Here is a 20,118-nt window from a genome sequence, read left to right on the forward strand (position 1 = left end):
TAACTGCTAAATTCTGCATATAAGAAGTTGTTTGTGTTAAAAAAACAACAACAAGCCAAGAGATAAGTGTAAGGTAAGTGTGATGTGGTATGCAAAAGGCTGAACAAGCTATTTTACAACATCTTAAAGCATATCTGTTATTATTGTCAGATGGGTTGTATTATGCACAAAAACATGTGAACGTTTATTCATACTGGTTGTTGAGCCACTCTTGGTGTGTGAACAGACCTTATGTCTATGATTTGGCCCAGATAAGCAGTATTGTGGTTTGACTTGGTAGAAAGTTTTTTTTTTCTTAATACTCATCAAAAGTGAAAGTAAAGACATTTATGTTACAATATTTTCCATTTCTAATAAATGCCATTTTTTGGACTTTCTATTCATCTGAGAAAAATGTATCACCGTTTCCATTGAAATATTAAGCAGCACAACTGTTTTCAACATTGATAATAATAAGAAATGTTTCTTAAACACCAAATCAGCATGTCAGAATGACTTCTGAAGAAACGTGTGCCGCTGAAGCCTGGTGTAGTGATGCTGAAAATTCAGCTTTCACGGGATGCTATCACGGGAATAAATTACTTAAAATATATTTAAATAGAAAACTGTTATTATAAATTGTAATAATATTTTATAACATTACTGTTTTACTGTATTTCTACTCCAATATAAGCATTTTTGGTGAGCATACTGTAAGAAACTTTTTTTTATAAAAATCTTATAAGTAGTATAGTATAAGTATTCACTCTTCACATGTGTTAAATTCTGATCAGTGGCAGCTTAATCACATTGAGGTAACTCTGCCAACTGATCGGGTGCATTCTGGCACATTGATCCAGATACATCTGTTCCAGTGCTCAAATTAGTGGACTACACTGCAGTTTCCAAAGCTCAGTTAAGACAAAATTAGACTGAACTTAATATCCAGGGATGTGCTGTATACCGGATAGCTTAAAGGTTATATGTTCAAACTCTGCAAGGAGGAATTGAGGAACTCTCACCTTTATGCTCTTAAACAAGATATTGGAGCTAAACCCTGGTTCCTCTTGGGGGATTGTTCAAAGTCACTTTGAGTCCAAGATGTTATGACCAAACACCTGCTCGCTCTTCAACTGGGCTGTTGTAGAACATTTATCTTGTTCTTTAGCTACTTCAGTGATTTGGATTTGTGTTCGGAATCATTTTACATCCTAAAAATGAACTTTCTCCCAAGAGGTTCACTTGCAGTATTTCCTTGTGTTTTGCGGCGTCTTTCTTCTTTCATCTGATGGCAGATTTCCCTCCAAAAATAAGATCTGTCTTCATTTATTCAGCCTCTTGTCACTTCAAACCTCTGTGATTTCTGTTGAACAAAAAAAATAAGATACTTTGAAAAAAGCATTCTGTGACAAGGACAAAAAAGCGTCATAAAAACACAATAAAAGTCTTTGTTGTTCTGGCAGGAGGTTTTGATGCATGACCTTTTCTAGGCAGTGTCTGATTGGTTTGGTTTTACTTTCACTTCGTAATAATACGACTGGGTCAACCAAACACTTGCATATTGTTTTGTAGGTTTATTTTTCTAATATTTTCCTAATTTTACTCTTAACAGCCATGGTTGTTTGTCCTTCATAATAATTATTAACAGCTGAACTGAGAATGCAATTCTGTCCAAGTATGTTTGTCATTTTTTAACTAGAAAAGCAAAGTTTTAATGTTTTAGAGAAAAAAGTAGAAATATGTACATTTATAGGCCCTAAGTATTTTCACTCTTATTATTTAGGTGTATATTTTCACCAGATTTTGCAATATTTCCAATATTTAGTAAAAAGTGAATTGGTTATAGATATTTGAAGTTCCCCTATTGTGCCATTTGGTTTTTGCTTTTCATGCAGTGTGTAATGGCTGTGTGTGAGCGTAAACAATCTGCAAAGTTGTAAAACTGAGAATTCAAGATAAATAAAGATATTGTCTCCCAAAAGAATCAACTCTGAACAGCCTAAACGAGTCACTAGTAACTCGAATCACACTTCAGTCACGGGGTAACAAATTTGCGAAATGTTGCCGATGTTACATGTAGCCCAGGTGCTCCGTGAACAACTTGACCCGCCCTCAAACACTGTCAACTGCTCCTCTAATCTCATGGAGTTCAAAGCATGATTCACAAAACGCTTGTTCTTGAAAGATGGCTCAGTACCCAGTTTATTTGGACCAGCTGGCTCCACTGAATCACATCCTGTAAGGATGATGAATAATAGCTGTTTAAATTCTCAATCCAGCGTTCAAAATATGGAAATATGGCAATGGGCGTATTGTTTCAGACACAGGCTGTATGCGGTAGGCCAATCACAACAGACTGAGCCATCTGACCAATCAGAGCAGAGTAGGCTCATGGAATGGAGGGGTTTAGACTGAATCTTTGAACTGCTTTGTAAGTAGAGTATGATAATCGCTGGAAAATGATGTGATATGAAATGCTTATTTTAAGAATTAAATGTTTTTTTTTGACCTTGCATGCATGTAAATCTATTGTAGGAGACTCCCAAAACAATATTAGGAACCTTAAAAATGTCACAATATGGCACATATGATATATCTATACCATGCACACACACACACACACACACACACCCGGGTCAAGGTTACAAGAATTATAGGAGGGCACCCAAGAAGAGACTTTCCATTAAACTCCTAAGACAAAGTGTTTTTCCCCCTTCTCACTCCTCCTGGTGATGGTTGTTCCTCTAGAGGACGAATGCGAGTATAAAAATAGAGAGCAGGCGTATATTAGAGACAGGCATAGTCATCAGTCTTCACCTCTGCATATTGCATTGTCAGAGGAGTTTAATTAAGATGATTCCAATGTGACAGCTAGGCCTGAATCCATTACTTACTCTCTATTTGTCTCTGTAAGAATGTATGTGGGTGGTGTGTGCACATGCATGCTCTGCATGAGCTTTAATTCTATGAGTTAAAGGTCTGTCTCATTTGCATGTTCGCTTTTGTACGACTGTGTTAGTTTCAAGCAACACTTGCCTTAGTAAATGATAATGACATGCTGCAGATACTTTGCTATTTAAAATAAAATCTGTATTTTCAAAATAATGTGTTTTCCAGGAACTCATGCAGAATGTTTGTTGTACAGGGGCATCGATGATGACATGGGCCGCACTCATGAACTGGAGCACTCTGCCATCAAGTGCATGCGGGGGATTTTGTACTGCTACATGCGGCAGTCTGATAAGGTGGGTCACAGCGTCACACCACAGGACAGAATGCAGCAGTGCTGCATGCATCAGTTTTGCCTTTTGAAAACTCGAGCAACCTGCTGAAGATCAGTTTATTCAACCCTGAATGGTTTCAGACTGCAAAATAACCTTACAGTTCTCTTGATCATGTTTGGTACTGTTCTTGTAAGGTTAAGATTACGCATGTGCAGCAGCTTGCAGGTCAAATGCCCTTGTGCGCAGAGTTGGCACAAGTTTGGCAAGATCACATGGCCTGTATTTAGCACTTCATTACAAATATCTTTGTTTTTCAAAAATTAACAAAATTCTAATGGGTTTGGAACCACACAGGGGTGAGTAATTGATGATAGATAGAATGTTTATTTTTGGATGAACTCTGCTTTTAAGTTTTCTTTACAAGTTGGAAATCAAATAGCTGATCTTGTTTTGCCAATTCTGCCTGTGATTACTCTCTGTCCATCCCTCAGCTCTCACACTGGATTGTGGCAGCTATGTCTGTGACACCGCATAAAGAGTTGGTTTTGACTGCAGATGTGTGAACTCACTCTACAAATTGGATGGTGCTTGGGCATTATTTAAAGGGTTGTCTGTGGGGTTGCATTTGAGTGGCTGCCAGTTAAGCTTTTGTGTGATATTTAAAAGTTGGATATTGCTGCAATCAGGGTTTTAACAAAGTTCCCATGGTGTGCTGCCTGTAGCGGCTGTGGTCATTTGCTTCCTGTTTTGGTCCAGCTGGTCATTTTTATTACCAACTGAAAGGAACTGTTAAGTAATGCAAAGGAGTGTTACTAGTCTTTCATGCTTGGGCACAACATGCCCATTAGAGCTGAGCGCTTATGTTTGGTCTTAATTATTGCCACAAAGTTTGGTTTTACTTTTCTTAGTTTGTGCTTAAACTAACAGAAAACATTAGCTTTGCTGTTATTTTGGTGTTGCTAATAATTTCCCCTCTGTACTTATCAAATTTGTGTTTAAATGAATTTCAGAGAACTGTTGAGAAAAAATAATAGAACCCAATTTTAAGTTCATCATGGTAAAGTTGGACATTCTAGGAGTATATTCTGGCTACAAAAACTTTATAGTTTTGTTGCAAATTAATTAAGAATTTATAGTTCTATATCTCAGCCTTATTAAAAATAATTATACTGTTTACATGTTTTAAAAAACCTTTAAAAATATTACACGGAAATGTGCGCTGAAGGAATTTGGGTCTTTTAAGTATACCTGTTATTCTTATAGTTTTCCATCATTATACATTCTGTTTAAATAAATAACCAGAAATGCAGTCTTTTTTTCTGTTGGACTTTTTATTGAACTTCAGATCAAAATAGAAAAGACCTATACCCTAAATAAGAATAAATTATATGGGAACGCATCTCCAAAATAATCGCATACACAGATGCATGTTGCCATTACAGTAGTCAGCGCTGAAATACAGGCAAATAAAATATAAACTGAGGTTACAGAAGTGATTCAGTCAAGATCAGTGAGGGATTTAAATTTTTGTTCTTTGATTAACATTAACAGACTGGCAGCAGCTCTTTGCGTTCACTTAAGACATGACTGGTTGTATTTATAGTATATTTTGATATAATTCTGTGTGCATTTGACCTTTGAAAGTGTAAGAATGCGAGAAAGAGAGCTTAGTCCAGTGTTCATGTATAGAAGCGGCTTTTGTGTGTGTGCTTTGTGCATGTGCTGTGTGTGTGTGTTCAGAGCGGAAAACCGTGCACGAGTGCAGAAGTGAGTTTATTTCGTCTTTTGCAGTTGAATCTTTTGAAATAAATATGCATACAGAAATTGTATAAATATTTTATAAAAATAAAAGTAATTTTATAAAATCGAAATGTAATTTTCTAACAAGTAATTTGATTCCTTACCTTACGCATCAGATTTCCAAAATTGGAATAGCTTTTCGATTCCCAGCCCTCTTACTAAATTATTTCATTCTTGCATGCAAAAAGACCGGTGTGGTGACTATGGTGCTTTGTAAAATATTTGTTTGCAGCTTACTAGGTTTATCATTTGTCTTTTTTCCCTGATAATGTCGATAATCGTCTGTTACCTGAGTGTTGACAATCGACATCGCGATACTTATGAGACATCATCAATATACGATAATATCATCATAACGCCCAGCCCTAATGGCCATCCAATAGTACCCAAATAGTTAAGTGAAAAATGGATAGAAATTGTGTAACTTGTAGTATAAAGTTTGTTGCTCATTCACAAACTGCACAGTGCAATAAAGAGCAACTTTATTGCTGATACATGGACAGTGACAAAGCTGGCACAGCAGTGTTTATCGTAGGTCAAGTGTAATTCCACTACTAGTTGTTAATATAATAACTACAGTATCTCGAGCTAATTCCCTGAATTCCCCAAATAATTACAATAGAATCCAATACTTGCCTGAAGTATGGTGACGACGTCCCCGTCAAGAAGCTTCTATCACTACCTCAGTCACATATGAACACACAGGTCTTTAGCATCTATACCCTCTCACAGTCCTCCTCAGATGTACGCTGGTCCAACACAATCTTTAATACTAACCCGAGTATTACAGCCTCAGCCCGAGGACGGCTCTATAGTCTTCCAACACTATCACTGTCTTTGTGGTGGTCTTTTAAACGTAGAGTCTTTAGTACTTCTATTCCTCAGCTGCGCAGCATATACCAGACACAACTCCCAAGTTGCGCTTTGTAGGAATAAAAATGTTATTTACGGCCAGGAGGCCACTGTTCACAACAACCAAGAGAGACACCCTGAACAGAAATATACATGTACATTTTATACCTTGTAGTTGAGAAAAAATCAATGTCACTCAAGTCGTCTTCACTGTAATTGGTTATACTGATCTGTTCATTGGTTTGTCATATGACTGTTAGACCTACTGTTTTAAGCACTTTCTGGGGAAGTATAGATTATTTAATCATAGATGCATGGTCTTTGATCTGAGCATCTGTAGTCTGCACTTTTCTGAACATTCTATATTGAACATACCCTTTTGACTCCTTCTGAGGATATTACATAAAATATTTCCATCACAGATGCATTTGAAGTTACATTTCTGACGATGTGCTGATCACTTTTAACAGTCTATGACCTGAGCAATTATGCCTCTCTTGTGCCTTTGAAATTGTTCCATTTCATTTATTCCTGACCCCCAAGACCTGATTTGCAAGAAAGCTTTTCTGTGTCTTAATTATAATGCCTCGTTTATGCAGTTAATTACACCTTGCCTTGCTCATTAACATCTGTCTATAGCATTCACAGAGAACATAGGGTTTTAAATAAACTCACAATGCATTGCAACTGTTCATATCATCGGTTCCCCAAGTAAATTCAACAACAGACGTGTTTACTCTGGCATGCTGCTGATAACATACTGTAACAAATAAAGTCACAAACAGATGAAAAGCATCAAAAAAGCATGAATGCTTGAATTATAGTTAAGCCACGCATGTTTTTTCCGCAGTGTTAAACTGGTGTTTATGCGCTCACAAATACATGCAGAAGAAGACTTCTCTCACCAAGCAGCCACCTTTGATGAGTTTAAAAAGGTCAATCCAAAGCCATAAATCACTTTGGCTCTATTTTGCCAAGTAGTGTGTCATAAAATAATAGATGTTCCTTCAGCAACTGAAGGTTAGTCACTGCCCTGTTGTGCTTTCAACTTTTATTGGTTTAATTTTACAGGCGACTAACAGATGTTTCAAATGTCATCCTCTCACAGGTGTCTTTATCATTCTTTTTTTGCCTCTATTTATTTATTGATTTATAAAGAAACTTACAGCTGTGTTTGGCCTGTTATACAGCTGTGTAACTGGTGTGAAAAAAATGTGTATCTGGGACAGAAGAATGCCTCTCATGACCTGACAAAAGAACAAAATGGCCTACTTATTTATAAGACTTAAAGTATGCTGTAGAGGCCCGTGTGCATGCGGTCAGTGGGAAAGGTTGGCTGAAATTTCAGCTGTATAGACGGATGAAGGGTCCCTTTTATAACTGTAGGATTATAATATTTGAATGACTGCCAGAGATGGCTTTATTCATGTGGTTCATCTTAAGAATCTGTGGTTTATGGTTTTTTTGTGTGTGTGTGTGTGTGTGTGTGTTCAGGACAAAATATTCAAGGGATGTTGTTTGTTATATTGTACACACTGACATTTTGGGGGTACCCAACGGCCAAAGTTATTAGATCAAAATAAACTAGTTCAAAGACAAAATAGACTAGCATTATCTGTATATATTGATTAATCAACCAATATTTGGATGTAACTAACATGTAGTGCAGCTGCAGTGACATCCTTTATTTATTTATTCATTAATATTTTTGACACTTTTTATCTCTGTAGAAATAATCAGTCGGTGTAATTTAAAATGTTCTTTTGAGCATCTAAAGTTATTTTTATAATTTTTTATTTTTATTTTACTGTGTCTCATTTTTGTGCCACATTAAATAATCATGCTTCTATTTATTTTGTGACCTCATTCTTGACATCGGGGGAAAAAACCCCTGCAGCAGTCACGTCTGCTGGGTAGGTGATTGGTTTTCTGATGTGAGTCAGTACAGAAGCCTTACCTATCATCTGCATATTCTCATTTACTTGAGTTTACGACTTGCATCTGTTCAGTCTACCATTTGTTTGTTCACCTTTTAATTTCATCTGCTATGCTATGTCTGCAAGTCAATAACAGTGTGGTGTTTAATAAGCAAATTTTACAGCAAATAAATATATCTGCAGCATTTCTCATGATTGGTCTGGACATCTTTCACAGGAGAGAAATATGACATCCAATGAATTTAAAATGAATTTCTTGTCATCATAAGAAATGAGAATATACTTTTTTTTTTTTAAACTGTATATGTGTGGTGTGTGTATGCTAGAATTAATGTCACAGTAGACCTTCACTGCATGCAGCTATGAACTTCACATCATCTTCTGGCTGATCAGAGAAGCATCCAGTGACCTTAACTAAATGACGTTATAACAGAGTTAATGCAGAAAAACATGTTGTTTATTTGTCTCAAATACCTACTATAAATCTGTATTTTCCCCATTATACTTATCTCAAAAAAAAAAAAAAAATCAACTTTAACTGTAAACTTTATTAAACTCTAAAGCTTGAGTTATGTAGATACTCATCCTGATTGAGTAGAGCTGTGATCTGACAGCTTTCTAGCATGTATTTCAACCCAAGTAGACATCTGAGATAGCACTATCTTTCCACATTCAGAGTTGCTCCCAAACACCCAGTCGTCTTAACTGTTTATTTTTTATCGTTAAAAAACTAATGTACATTTACTTATATACAGTAATGGAATATTACAGAGCAGTACTTTAAATTAGATAAAATCCTGTTCAGGTGCACAACTGAACCATGATCTCCTGGAATATTAATACATTTTTGTTTTTTCTTTTTTTTTATCCCTTCACTCACTTACTTCAGTAAGCATTTGATAAATTATGAAATGGCCAATACCTAGGTTATATCTTGCATTTTTCATGGACTCTACCCTTCTCCCTCCAACTTTTCTCTCTCACTCTAATATTCTCACAGGTGGAAAAGTTTAAGCAGGATCCGAGTCCGTCCACGTGCCTCCACTCAGTATTTAACGTGCTGACTGGAGATGAGATTTTCTTAAATGAAGAGTACAGCCATCTACAGGTGCTCCCCACACTGCATTCACACACTATAAAGTTTTATCAAGTAATGAAAACTTCAGTGTTTCGAAATTGCAGTTTTACTCACCATTACATTAGTGTGATAATATAAAATTATATTTTATAAAACTGCTGAAATTATAACCATTCTTAAATATGTCTTTGCTTTTTTTTTCCAACAGATTGATGCCATGTCTCTCTTTCTATTGTACCTGGTTGAAATGATTTGTTCTGGCCTACAAATAATCTACAATACAGATGAGGCATGTATGCATGTGATACATCTACCAGTCCTGTTCTTGTCATTTTATTTGCTTAGCACTTTCCGAAATACATATTGCTACAAAGCAGATTTACAAATAGACATGCTTTACGGTGCGGTTACATTTATAGTCATTCAGCAAATGAAGTTATTTCAGTTGGAATTTATGGGAGAAATGTATGTACGGGCAAAAGTTTTCTCTGCACTGATTTTGCTGCAGGGTCATGTCATACAAATGTTTGGAACTGGCCAACAGATAGGTGTGCAATTTGCACCTTTTTGTTTCAAAATTTTGCTAACGTGGCTGCACTTTTACACTTTTTCAAGTCAAGGAAAAATTCACTAAAATGTCTAACTCTGTTGATCAGGGTTATTCAATTAGTTTCATTTGAGGGCCAGATTATCGAATTTAAAATTTGAAGTGGGCTGGGTAGTTGCGGTCATCCCCGTCTTTTTGGGGGGGGGGGGGGGGGGGCATATGCATCTGTAAAATAAACAAATATTATACCAAGAATAGCATCTTTGAAAGGTTAACATTAGTGCTATCAATCGATTGAAAATAACTAATTAATCACACATTTTTTTATGTAATTGTGATTAATTGCAAATTAATATATTTATGTTATCATAATGTCACATTGAACCTCCAAATTAATGAGCAAATAACAAAGATGGTATATATTAAATATGGTTTAATGGCATCTTTTTACCAAGTAGCGTACTGTTAACGAAGGCCAGTTTCATTGATACCAGTAATGTTACTGATATCTCTTTTAAATTCATTTTCCCTCAATTTTAGCCAATAATTATACTGTAGCCTTTCAACATTACAGTATAATTGAAAGCCATTATTTTTTAACACTTAACAGGCTCTGAAAAATGACAACTTTAAATTTAAGTGAACTTAAAACAGTCTTCACATAAACTAAATTGTATGTATTAACTATAAAATGAATATAAATTAATCTTAGACAAAAGTTAATTAGCGACTAGAGCAGTTGAGTGATTTCTTCTTTTTCTTTTGTTCTTTGATTTACATAAATGACAGACTTCATCAGGTTTCACTTTAAAAGCAGCGCTATCTCTTTAAAACCTGATGCACATGCGGCGGATCTGACACACACGTTCGCTTTTCTCCCAACATGTTACGGTCATTTAGGACTCGTTTAAGACCGTATTTATGAGGTAACTCGCCATAACTGCATATTTTAACATATTTGTGTGCATTTTTTTCTGCTGAAGTGGCTCAGCGTATGTGGAAAATCGAGCGGGCAGCCATTCAAACTCCATTTGACAATCAACTTTGTCCAGTCTCTGTGCTATTTCTCGCTAAAGATGTGACCGATAGCACGAACATTATACTCGCTTAAATTTGCGAATATCACATGAACGCTTGTCGGTGAGAGTCTTCCTTTTCTTTTTCAGCTGTGAAACAACGGTCCGGCCCAGTGTTTGAGGGCAAAGAGCATAAATGCCAATTCCTGCATTTTACCAAGCTGAGAGATCACTTATGCAATTGCTCAAGAGATCTATTTGGGAATACTGTAGCACAAATATAAAACAGTCATTAAAAGACCTCTTCATATCCTGACAGCACTCACCCCTGACCCCTTGGCTCACACACTAGAGGAGATGCTGAGATGTGTTGGTGGTTTCTGAACTAGTTGTGCAATCTTTCTCTTTTCATTGGGCTGAACTGCCTTCATTAATAGTGCTTTTATTCCTGCTGTCCGCGCCTATGGGCATTTATTTTTGAATAAATGTTGAATCTGTTGAGTCTGTTGAATAACCGCAACTTTTATTAATTTATCCATATTGTCCTTTTCTTGGAAATTGTTACTCTTAAATGTTTTGTTTGAAAGCAATTACCGTGTAAAGCCATGTCATGTATATAACAGAACTAATTACATTTCTAGCTGAGCTTTTCCTCCCAAACCTTAACACATTTTTACAGTAGCTTTTATTTTGCTATTTGCGAAAGAGTTGCTAATTGACGTCTCTAAAACGTGCCTACTCGGGTGTGTAATGCAATTTAAAAAAACACAGTTGTGAAATCAGCATCCCTCTACATTGCATTATTAATGAACAGCAGAACAAATTGGGGAGAAATTGCTAGTTTCATATTTTTCCTACTCCTCATTGGCAGTGCGTTTTTTTTTTTTTTTTTTATATATATAATGTAAGCTTTGCTTTATCATTGTGCCCTGGTTTGGATTTGGATTGAGTGGTTGTAGGGGAATCTGAGAGCTTCTAGACCACCATTGTAGCTAGTTAGTCCCTTGTTACTTCAGGGGGGTGGTCCATCTGATAAAGACTAGTGGTTCCAACCATCATAGCTTGTCTGCATACTTGTGTCATCCAGTCTGAAAGATTTATGACACTTTTCAATAAATTAAAAGCTTTTCTCCCAACATGTTACAGTCATTTAGGACTCGTTTAAGACTGTATTTATGAGGTAACTTGCCATAACTGCATATTGTAACATAATTGTGTGCGTTTTTGTCGAATGAAAATCGAATGGGCAGCCATTCAAACTTTTGACATTCAACTTTGTCCAGTCTCTGTGCTATTTCTCGCTAAAGATATGACCGATAGCACGGTCATTATACTCGCTTAAATTTGCGAATATCACATGAGCGCTTGTCAGTGAGAGTCTTCCTTTTCTTTTTCGGCTGTGAAACAACGGTCCGGTCCAGTGTTGCCACCATGTGGACAAACTAATTAGAGCAAAAACAATTTGAGGCGCGTGTGTGACGCCAATTGAGATAACAATGATGTCTTCATCCAGCTCAGTTCAGTTCACGACAAATAGTGTTGTCCAGTGCAGTCAAGTCAATCATATTTGCAAATATCAAGTGTCCCTAACTAAGCACGTCAAAAAGCAACAATGGCAAGGGACAGCAAACTCCATCGGTGACAGAAATGGAGACAAAAACGTTTGGAGAGACCAGGCTCCGTCTCCTCTGACCAGACAAACTAACGTTTGTGGCTAAATTCCATGCCAGAGTTGTGGACCGATATCTTTCCGAATATTTAATGCAGTTCCTTATAATTTGATATGTTTAACCATGGCAACTAAAGATCTATTTAGGAGCTGTTTCTGTGTCGTCTTCATTTTGAAGCTCATTAAAAACTTGAGCCATTACTATAGGTATATTTAGCTTATGAGTGACTAAGAAATGTCATGGTTTAAATCTATTATTAGAAAGACTTATTGACGAAGGGCAGCTTCAGTAGTTACTTTACAGTTAGTTACTGTAACACCTTATCCAGCAAACACAAACGACCATGACTGATCCATCTTCATCCTTAAAAAAGTTCCACTTCTGCTCTGCACTCGCTCTCTGCGGTTGAGAGAGGGAAGAACAGAGAAAATAGTGCTACCGTGGGCCAGCGGTATTCATTAAGATACCATAAAGCTTGTTACATTAATCATTTTAGTCCAGGCCCAAAATAAAAGTGCTCAAGCATCCCTCTCTCTTTTCTCGCTTTCCATTTTGTCTTTCGCCTACCTTCCTCAGTGCCCCATTTTAACGTGCTTTAGGGGCTCTCAGGTCTCTTCATTTTAAATTTAAAAGTGCTGTCAGCCCGGCCTCCCTGGGTGTTTGAGCATTTCCTCATTTACGTACCATAAAGTCATCATTCTTTCCCTCATCTTGTTTTTCCTATGGCCTCATTCCGCACTGGGGTTGGGAAGTGTTGAGGGGCTTACTATATTACCAATGCCACCCATGGAAATGATGGATTATTTTAGATTATATTGGATTGGTAACACGAAGGAATGCTGATGTATTGACAAATAAAAACACCCATGGCCTAGAAAAGCTTTGAGAGCAGGCCTACTTCTCAAAGCTAACTTACATTTGTTGATGTGCGATGATGTCTTATTTTTCTGACATGTTTGCATTTGTAGGTATCGTTCATCCAGAATCTGGTGTTCTGTGTGGAGAGAGCGTATCGTGTGCCAGACTTTGGCATGTGGGAACGAGGAAGCAAGTACAACAATGGTAGCACAGAGCTGCACTCCAGGTAAGTTTGATCATTGTTTTTTTATTGTTCCTTTTCTATAACTTTGCAATTAAATACAACTGCAAAATTTAAGGTAAGGGTAGTTAAGGGTGCACAATGGAGCAGTAAAACATTGGTTATTGGACAATATTAGAGTTCTTTCAATTTATCAGTATCTGTCAATATTGGATATTTAATTATAAGGGTTTTTTTATTTTGTTTTAAAGAAACCTATTTGATGCTCCCCAAGGCTGCGTTTATTTGGTAGTAAAATACAGTAATATTGTGAAAGAATAATTATTTCTGTAATGCAAAGCAGATTTTTCTCTGGCCATTGCTCCAGTCTTCAATGTCACATGATTCTTCTGAAATAATTCTAAAATGCTGATTTGGTGCTCAAGAAATATTTCCTCTTATTATAATGTTGGCAGCAGTAAAGAACAGCATTTTATTTGAAATTGAAATCTACAACAATATAAAAGTCTTTATGACCTCTTCTGATAAATTAAAATGTTAACATTCATTCAGTTTCTTGCGTCTTTTAATTTTAAATAGCACACGGCGCACAGAGCATGTTTCTTTTCTCTAATCTTGTATTTTTCACTAGGTACCAAGTCAGCATTCCTCATGCTCGAATAAAACAAACTTTTGTTTACTGCTCGCATTTATGAAACCCAGCACCTAAAACAATGTGAACGATTCAGCTCATGTTGAGGAGGTTATAGATTGGAGCATGTAGCTATGTTGGCCTTCCAGTAAAGGTGTCGCTTCATTTCACCTCATCTGGTTGAGTCCATGAGTGACTGAACTCTAACTGAGAGGAATCACATAGAGAAGCTCATATCTGCCCATTGCAGAAATGATTCTTGGTGCTCTGCAGACAGTATGCTTTATAGAAGAGCAAGTCAATAGGCAGTGACTCCCAACACATTGCTTTGCCTCTTTTTCATAACCAGTCTCAATAATGATTCTCTCCATCACTGCTTCCTTATCTTGCCGTCACAGCATCCCCACTGAGGGCCAATTAGAGTATTGACTTCTGCTCTTTGCACTTTTTAACTGAACGAAACATATTGTTTAAAATTTTTGAAATATTTTATAATGATCAATTTATGATCTTAAAAATTATCTTTCAATTCAACCATTCCACCATCACCAACACAGAGCCAGGTATAGTATAACATTACAGCAGATCATGGTTCCCTCTCATGTTTTATCCAGTTTTGTAAATTTTTGCTTCAGATTGAATGTAAAAAAGATCATAGTCTGTCAGGATCATTGTCAGATTTTACCAATATATTTGGGGCTGAGCATGTTTGCTTTCTGTCAAGGCAGAAAATCAGTAGTGTCTGAACCTCATGTAGCTTGATTGTGATCATAGCTGATGGTTTTGTTGGGAAGGGATGCACGACGCAGAGCTGGATTGTACAACATTCTTTTCAATTTGGAATTATCCCCAATGTCTTTCAGTTTGTTTGTTTTTTCGTTTTCTGCACTTTTTACTATTGATTTTTCTTCACCAATTGCAATTGGGTCCTTCTTTTTTATTTCTTAGTACACCTAGATCTAATCATGTTCTCTAATTGTATACTTCACAAGAGTGAGTGGCTGCAGAAGCAAAAATGACCAAAATTATTAGCTTTGTTTAACTTCAAAGGAGTCTTTCATGGATGAAAATGGCTTTGGATATCGGCACCTGGAACAGAACAGTACTTAAAAGGAGCTCAGTTCTCTGTTTGTGAAAAGTGCTCAAATAGCAAGAGCAATATTCATTTTGTCTTAAAAAGGAGAAGTTCGATGTGACTGTGAATCTGATCTGTTGTCTTCTAGCTCAGTGGGACTAGCCAAAGCTGCTCTGGAAGCCATCAATGGATTCAACCTGTTTGGAAATCAGGTACTGCTGCCTTTAGCTCAGGGGTTTTCAAACTGTGGGTCGCGACCCACTTGTGGGTCACAGAATGGAACAAGGTGGGTCACACAAAGTCACTTGGCTGCAGCTAAATTTGCGTTTCAATAAAAACACACACACACACACTCACACAGTTCAGTCTAGGGCTGCACGAATGTGACGAGTGGGGCGGGGCCGAGAGCCGTGGAGTGATTGGGAAATGAGCGACACCTGCAACACTCACCGGTCTCGAGAACCCCGGAGGAGATAGGAAGTATACAAAAGAGGAGCGACGACAGTGAAGGACGAGAGAGGCCACTGGGTGGCGTCTGTACTTCCCGGTCAGAGAGCACCTGTCCATCAAAAGCTCACTATCCAATCAGAGTAGATCACTGTTAACACCACCCCCATGAGATGTTTGTGTCAAAACACCAAACGAAAAACTGCGAAACGTAAGCGAAATCTGTAGCAATGAATTCAGAATCCACGATTAGCGAAAACGAATCTTTGAAAAACATTAACAAAGAATGAAGCATATTTGAAGAGCCTGTTAAATTTGTGCGACTGAGTTAATTTTTTTTCATTTTCATAGTGTTTTTCTTCTTTTGTAATGGCATATTTTTGATAGTTTCTGAAAAAGTTACGTTCAGTTTTATAAAGTTTCGTTCATTATTATTGAAACAAATGTAATTCCATAAGCAGGGCACAAATGCAGGATTAATTGTAACACTACAAGATTTAAACATTTCCACGTAACAAAATGTACAAAAGTTTGCAATATTTCCTTGATGTATCATCTCTGTTTAGAGAAAAATTTGCCAAAGTTCAGAAGTCTTTTGAAGATATTGCTGAACATTTATTTAACCATCACAAAAATAAATATATTTTTTTTATTATTATTTAAAATGAGACACATCTGTTTATTATAATTTTTTACCAATTTCACAATTATTTTAATCTCAAAACTGTGTTAGATAGCTCTGCTTTGCTTCTCATGCTTTTCTAAATAAGTGTTGGATTGTGCTCCGTTCTCGCCGACACAAACGGAAGATCATGAATGTATTTTCTGCAACAAAACACAGCAGCGCAGATTACAGTTCACTAGAGTGAGCCTGCTTCACGTTTTTATGGACACTACATATTTTAACGTCTGTAAACAAAAATTAAAACTGAAATATTAGTAGTGAAAATTTTTTATTTTTATTAAATACTTAATTTCTGTCATCAAACTTTTAAGATTAGGCTTAAAGTAATGTCAATCGTTTTCTTATTTTTTTTTATATATATATATTTTGGTGGGTCGTGAAATAGATTACACTTGTCTAGGTGGGTCGTAGAATGGAAAAGTTTGGGAACCACTGCTTTAGCTAATAATGGGTTTATCCACTCAAAAAAAATCTAAATTCTGTCATCATTTACTCACCATAATGTCATATGAAACATCTATGATTGTCTTTCTTCTTGTTCTTCTTGGAACACAAAAGGAGATTACATATTGTCCAAACTGATACTTTTCATCAAACCTGCGTAGTGGCTAACAAACAAGAACGATAAAAAATTATAATAAAGTCCACACAATAGGGGGATTTTCCACATTTGAATGATTTGTGAGGAACTGTTCAATGTTCAGAAAAGACTGATTTTAGTAGTTCAAAACAGCTAAATGACACAGTGTACCACCAGCTCTCTTCATCTTTGTAATAAATAAATGTGTCTGCTTCTGCAGGTGATCTAATTCATTGCATGAATGAATGTGTCGAAGGCAAGAGAGAAACGCAACAAAGTGATCAAGATTATTGGGTTTAGATTGTGTTTGAGCTATCCGTTTTGTCAGATTTCCAACTTTGATGGTTATCTGATTTTGGTGCTCTTTTCTTTTTGGAGTGGCCATTAGTGGAATATATTTGTTTTAGTGTTGAGGGAAAATCAAGATGGCAGCGGGCCTCATCCATTATATTTGGTAATGGACTGGAAAAGTGATCCAGTTTTTTTGAACATCCTCAAAGCACATCCATTTTGGAAGAAGAAACACCCCCCCCCCACCCCCACCCCAATCACACACAGATGTAGGCCCTTCAGATTGGATTAAGTCAAGTCCATTGGTTGTTAACTTTGGTTGTTTTTCAGTTGTTTAACAGAAGGATGCGGAAGAGTTAAAAAATATGGTGTATTTATTTGTAGTTACAGTTTTGTTTTGACCGTTTGCCAAGTTTGCCTCTTCCTCCCTAATGTGGCTCTCTGTGTTCTCTCATTAGCAGGAAACATGGTGCAGTGTATGAAATGACTTTATGGAAGTAACTGCTTTAGACAGTGTTGTTCTGAATTAATGGAGAACTCAAATGAGTGGCTTTGCCATGTGTCTCTCAGTTGGATGGAAGGCGTGCTGTGTCATCACATGAGTTATGTTATTAATGATGACTCTCACGCTCCATTTCCTCAACTTACTCTCAGCATGGACGGCAGAGCTGGCGCTTTCATGTGTTTCTTTGGAACAGGAGCTGTCAGTGCACAGTTATAACAGGATAAGCAGGTAGATCTTTTATGCTATATGTTGAGCTACATATTGCTCAGCTTTCTCAGCTTTTAATTAAAGTCTCATTATTTTGAAACCATTGTACAAATTCTCATGGTTAGATTTGGGGTTGAAAAACCTAGTCATCGTTTATCTACACAGCATTCTGTCTTTAGCATGCTAAATGTCACACACTAACTACACCAAGAAGTTGGTTTTTAAATGGACCCCCTTTCATTTTTATTAAAATAATATATATTTTTAATATTCTTTCTTTTTTTCCATTCATTGAAAGTCTACTCAACCAAAAGTACAAATTACAAAAAGACATCATAAAAGACATCATGAAAATTGCAGTTATGGTTTTTTGCAATAAAATGTTACAGATACGTAAATATACATAGACTTACTTTCAAACTTAGATTTAAAGTTTTTTTTGGCAAATATTCATTTTTAGCTAAAGTCAGTTCTTATCTCAACCAGTTGGTGATGGCATATTCTGCTGGAGTCTACATATCACTGACATGCCTCCCCTTCTCACACTCTTCACAGTCACTTACATTACAATCCCTCTCAGCACATCAATTGTAGGTTCAGATGCTCGGATAAGCATTTTGGTTCTTTGTGAGCTTCTTTAGATGAGCTAAATGTGCCACAAAATGGTGCTTGTTGTAATATCGGTCTACAGACACCTGAAAAAGTGAAATTGAAAAAGCGCTCACAGTTTAAATGGAAAGGTGTGAGGGGAATGCAGAGAAAAGAGAGAAGTAATAGTTTTGTTTTTTTCTGAATGGATGACCCTTGATAACTAAGAAGCTTCTGCTCACCGAGGTTACTTGCAAAATTGCCTTTTAAATTTGTGAGCTGTTTTTATGTAATAAATAAAACATTATATATATTTTATATGTAAAGTTTGTTTGTTCTTAACAAAAATCATCAAGGAAGTTTAGATTCTATATAATTTATAATCTATATAAATTATATACATATTCTCTATTTGAGTTATTTTGTAGGTGTATTTATTTACTACTGTGAATATACAAACTGTTGATGAATTATTAAAGAGTATATATAAGTGTGTGTGTATATAGTCTACAAATATGTGTGCGTGTTTTTATTATTAATCGTGTGTGTGGCAGTCGCTGTCTAGTCTGGTGTACTGTAGATTATGCCTCTGAGCTGAGTTTAGATTGTGAATTTCATTTGGGGATGGTGAGGTTGGTTGGTTTCAAGGTTTTTCAGGAAATGATGTGGAACTGTTGCTGTGTGAAACACCACAAGCCCAAAGTAATCACTGAAATCTGACTCTCTCTCTCTCCCTCTCTCTTTTTTTTAAAGTAAATGCTGCATCTAAGCAGCATGATGGTTTTGTGGAAAGGAGGGCTGGTTTGATTTTAGGAGACCCTGTGCAGAATCAGCCTTTACATTTCTAATATGGAGGTTTTAAGCAAATCTTATATTATATAACTGACAGACCTTTGTGAAAGAATCTAGGCACACTATCACCTGTAACAGACACTGGTGAATTCCAGCCGTCAAGAGGAGGTGACAAGATGGCCATAATAATGTTTGATTTGTGATGCTTGCTTTACCTCTGCCTTGCAGGGATGCTCCTGGTCAGTCATTTTTGTGGATCTGGATGCTCATAACAGGAACAGACAGACTCTGTGCTCTCTCCTGCCGAGGGAGTCTCGGTCTCATGTGAGTTCTTTTGCCTGCTATGCATATACAAACTGTAGGGCTGCTCCGATCACGTTCGGCCGATCATTAATGCGCATCTCGTCAGTAAAGCCAGTTCTCTAATCAGCGGTAAATTCCCTCAGGTGCGTGATTTCACGTAGAGCAGCTGTTACTACACAGAGCCGTTGTTAACTGAGAAGATGCGCAAATAAACACTGAAAATGAACGTGGATTTGTGCATCTTCTCAGTTAACATTGGCTCCGTGTAGTAACAGGTGCTCAATGTGAAATCACGCACCTGAGGGAATTTTCCGCTGATTAAAGAACCGGCTTACTGACGAGATGCGCATAACGATCGGCCGATCGTGATCGGAGCAGCCCTAACAAACTGCTGATCCATTATTAAAAGGGTCATTTAATACTTTTTTTAAGCATTTTATTTTTCTTCCCCTAGGTCCACATTTACATTACTGTTGGTCTAGACGTCCTGCATGAAAAATATTCTTAAATTAGTTTTAAGATGTCAATGTATATGCCCCTCTTGCATATGAAATGAGTAACAGTCCTTTAAGACCATTCCTCTCTTTTTATGGGAACTTTAATCATAAACCATAGAAATTCACTTTACCGTCATTTCTTTACCTAAAATTGTTTTGTTTTGTTTTATGTGTTTTAAAATTCCATATCTCATAATGTTACCAAAGCTGAAAAATGCATATTTTCAATATGTATAAACATCATTTTGCTGATTTTGATGGAGTACAAAATTATCGCTGCCAAAGAACAGGTGAATTGGCACAATTAAGCCAAATTAAGGCAGTGCACTATGCAGAAATGTTCTTTCTTTGTAAGTTGAGGAACGTTGTTTGATT

The 20,118-nt window shown here is 36.6% G+C and overlaps 2 protein-coding genes across 4 annotated transcripts in view; one reads left to right on the forward strand and one right to left on the reverse strand.

Moving 5' to 3' along the window:
• The window catches only part of LOC132107703 (T-cell immunomodulatory protein-like), a 203,699-nt gene extending 197,809 nt beyond the window's left edge, over positions 1 to 5,890 (reverse strand). Inside the window, exons 1-2 of the mRNA XM_059513876.1 lie at positions 5,781 to 5,890; positions 1,002 to 1,342 (exon numbers count right to left, since the gene is read on the reverse strand). The gene's annotated coding sequence lies outside the window, so the exon portion shown is untranslated. The remainder of the gene's footprint in view (positions 1 to 1,001; positions 1,343 to 5,780) is intronic.
• phkb (phosphorylase kinase, beta) overlaps positions 1 to 20,118 on the forward strand; it is a 69,906-nt gene that overhangs the window by 9,847 nt on the left and 39,941 nt on the right. For all 3 annotated transcript variants that reach the window (XM_059513831.1, XM_059513821.1, XM_059513840.1), the window contains 6 exons: positions 3,125 to 3,224; positions 8,793 to 8,900; positions 9,079 to 9,159; positions 13,072 to 13,187; positions 14,997 to 15,060; positions 19,172 to 19,267. In XM_059513831.1, coding sequence (XP_059369814.1) covers positions 3,125 to 3,224; positions 8,793 to 8,900; positions 9,079 to 9,159; positions 13,072 to 13,187; positions 14,997 to 15,060; positions 19,172 to 19,267 — 565 coding nt within the window. The remainder of the gene's footprint in view (positions 1 to 3,124; positions 3,225 to 8,792; positions 8,901 to 9,078; positions 9,160 to 13,071; positions 13,188 to 14,996; positions 15,061 to 19,171; positions 19,268 to 20,118) is intronic.

Source organism: Carassius carassius, chromosome 2, assembly GCF_963082965.1.
Source record: "Carassius carassius chromosome 2, fCarCar2.1, whole genome shotgun sequence".
In the NCBI taxonomy this organism is placed as follows: domain Eukaryota; kingdom Metazoa; phylum Chordata; class Actinopteri; order Cypriniformes; family Cyprinidae; genus Carassius; species Carassius carassius.